Genomic DNA, 3017 nt, shown 5'->3' on the forward strand with positions numbered 1-3017 from the left:
GGCAGCAGCTACCTATAACTGGGGCTGGCTGCTGGCTCCCGGGAGGCTGCAAACAGCTGCTGCCTCCCCAACTCTAACGCATGCCAAGGAAAATGGCCTCATGTGCCATGCTTGACATGCATGACAGGGGTAGCCAAACCCTGTCCTACAGTCTTCATCCAACACTCATTAAAGTTGTCATTTGGAATGTTGTCCAATGGGATGTCCGTACAACTTCCACAGAACTGCTGAAAGCTTTAAGCACACTTCAGGTATCCGTCCATTCCAGGTTTGCACGAGGCAAACCCAGCAATGAGGCATGGAAGTCATCCTGCAAGTTCCACCTGCTGATGCTCTTGAGATTTCTGACACCAGTATGCTTGAAAGTGGCAGTGGAGGTTTGGTCTCAGATCTGCTAAACTTTCTTGGGCTAGGTACATGTAGAGTGGGAGAAGGTGAACAGGCCATACTTGACAGTGGCACTGGAAAGAGCCCCTGGAAATAATATAGATATGCCCTGGATTAAAGCTGTAGTGTAGCAACCACATAGTAATCACTCTGCCTACAATCGACTATAGTAACCAAGTGTGAAAAATCAGGAAACAGAATTTTGCAAGCTGAAATAACATTTTTTTCCCTATCTCTGAGAACTGCTGGGGAATTTATGCATACAAAGTGATACTTTTATTTTTACTCAGCTGGACATGAGTAGTTGACGTTATGCCCTGTTCTTTCACATGGCAATTGTGTGGGGATTCAAGATTGGGTTTAATGGATGATGCAAATGTACTGTCTTTTGGGAATATCTTTTATATTGCAAAGCATGTAATGTTGATTTTGCCTTTGGGGGACTATAATACTAAGGTACCTGTAGTAGCTTTCTATTTAAGGATTACACTCTGATTTACAAGATATACATGGCTAAAGAAAAAAATGGTGAAGTACCACTAATTATTAATCAAATCAGTTGGGATCACAAGAGTTAAATCTGTAGCTACTCTCAGGCATTAACTTAATGCCTTTCTTTTTCTGGTTTCAACAGAAAGACTATGTGGATACAGAAATCAAATATGAAAGTGAAGAAATAGAAATAATTGCTGTCGAAGAAATGGCATTGCCTCCCAAAGAAAAATGAAGCATTTGGATTCCCTAATTCAAACACTAGCATAAACTTTTGGCAAGTCTAGGATATTTTGTATGACTTTTCACACATTCTCCTTAGTTTTCACATGGATGGTAGCACTGAGTACTGTACTGATTTAGCTTGTCTGTCACTTTCATTGAATATAGGTTGCTTTTAGCGGTGTCAAATTTTAACTTTTTCAGCTAAAATTTTCTGTTTGGGATTTCTACCTCAATGTGAATATCCCCTCTACATTTCAATGACAAATTTTCAGTAATTTATTGGTATGTCTTTAGGGGAAAAGATATGTTGTTCTGCCTACTTAAAAAAGAATCCTGTGGAAATATCAGAATCAGGAACCTAAATTCCACCTACAACCTGCTTTAGGGCATGGAAGTCCTTTATTGAACCTTGTCCTAAGTGACTGTTATGGAACTAGCTGTATGTCCTTCCACCAGAGAGAGTCTCTCTGCGTGCACCCATTCAGGAGTCAGGCCTTGTGCTTTTACCTCCTAGACCAGGATCTGGCTACCATTTTCTGGCTATCAACCATTTTTAGTTGTGGCCCTTTTTTAATAACTTCAGAAAAATTATATTAAAAAAGGTTGACTTTGAAGCCTTTCTTTGAATAACTCTAGAGACGAGGAATGCCAGAATAAAAGTTCCCGATTTACCTTTAACTTGCCTTCCATGTGTGCCTTTTTCCACTCCTAGTCTGGATGCTGCTCAATGAATGGGTAGCTCTTCAGTATTTTATTTAAGCCTCATTATTCCACATGTCCTTATAGCTTTGTGCCTTCCAAGCATTAATGAACTCATCTGCACAAAAGCTCTTGAGAAGCAGGCATAGAGTAATCTCATTTCTTTTACAGATGAGAAATTGAAAGAAATGAAAGCGGAGCAGCTAAAATTGTCGACTACCTGCAGCTTGAGTGCCTAGGTCAATGGTCTTCAACTTTTTTGAGATTCAAGGCACCCCTCAGAAAATGGCCACTCTTAGCTGTCACTCATTTTTGTTGCAAAAAATTCAGACAGAACACAAAAGAGGTCAGCATGTTTTTAAGACTGTGAATTCCTATTTGAAATCTGTTTATCTTGTGAATTAGGTTTGCACACCTAAAAGTGCTTACATTGCGTGGCACCTTGCAGCACACCTAGAAGGATCTCAGGACACCCTAGGGGGCCATCACACTATGGTTGAGAATCACTGGCCTAGCTTGAGATATCTAGGGTCCAGTTGTACTACATACATCTGCACTCCCTTTGTGCAATTAAAACTGGGTTAGCACATACATGGTTCGTATAAAAAAAAGTGGCTCAATAGGTACAGATGGAATGTTCACGATTAAAATTTAAAAAATAAATGAAAGGGAGAAAGATGGTATTTATATACGTTTAAAGGCTAGCTTTAAAAATTGCCTGATATCTTAATTTTAAAGAATATTTTGTCTTTTATACCTTTTCAGGTATTTCATATGGTTCAAAATATAAATCATATCCCTTTTATGGCCTTTAGCCTACCTCTTATATGTTCCATTATAAAAATAATGCTGGGGTTTGTTTTCCACTCTTTTTACTCATTTTTAGTGTGAATGTCTGGACATCTTGGGCATCTATACATATGCTTTGGAGTGGAGGTGGGGGGAGTGCTTCAAAATGGCTACGGGGCAATTTAACTAAAGCTTGTTTGATGAGCTTTACTTAAAGCACCCCCGCCACCATTTTGAAACAGGGGGACACTGAATACACGTGATGTGGAGGCTGCTGGATTAATTGAGTCTGCTCGGATGCTTGCTAGCCAGCATTCCCTCTAAGCTGTGTGGTATGCATGGCCACGCAAGCGCACCCGGCAGTGTGGCATGAGCGCACCTGTGTGACCACGCACGCCACACAGCTTAGAGGGTACGCTGTTGAT

The 3017-nt window shown here is 40.4% G+C and overlaps 1 protein-coding gene across 2 annotated transcripts in view; it reads left to right on the forward strand.

The window, feature by feature from the left end:
- LOC102388771 (granulocyte-macrophage colony-stimulating factor receptor subunit alpha-like) overlaps positions 1 to 2813 on the forward strand; it is a 38129-nt gene extending 35316 nt beyond the window's left edge. The window contains exons 12-13 of one of the 2 annotated variants that reach the window (XM_025208508.1): positions 1022 to 1156; positions 1975 to 2813. In XM_025208508.1, the coding sequence (XP_025064293.1) occupies positions 1022 to 1114 (93 nt within the window). In that variant the 3' untranslated portion in view covers positions 1115 to 1156; positions 1975 to 2813. Of the gene's footprint in view, positions 1 to 1021 lie in introns of both variants that reach the window. The other variant, XM_014521617.2, reaches the window with a different exon arrangement.
- Positions 2814 to 3017: the final 204 nt, after the last annotated feature.

Source organism: Alligator sinensis, unplaced genomic scaffold (assembly GCF_000455745.1).
Source record: "Alligator sinensis unplaced genomic scaffold, ASM45574v1 scaffold395_1, whole genome shotgun sequence".
NCBI lineage: Eukaryota > Metazoa > Chordata > Crocodylia > Alligatoridae > Alligator > Alligator sinensis.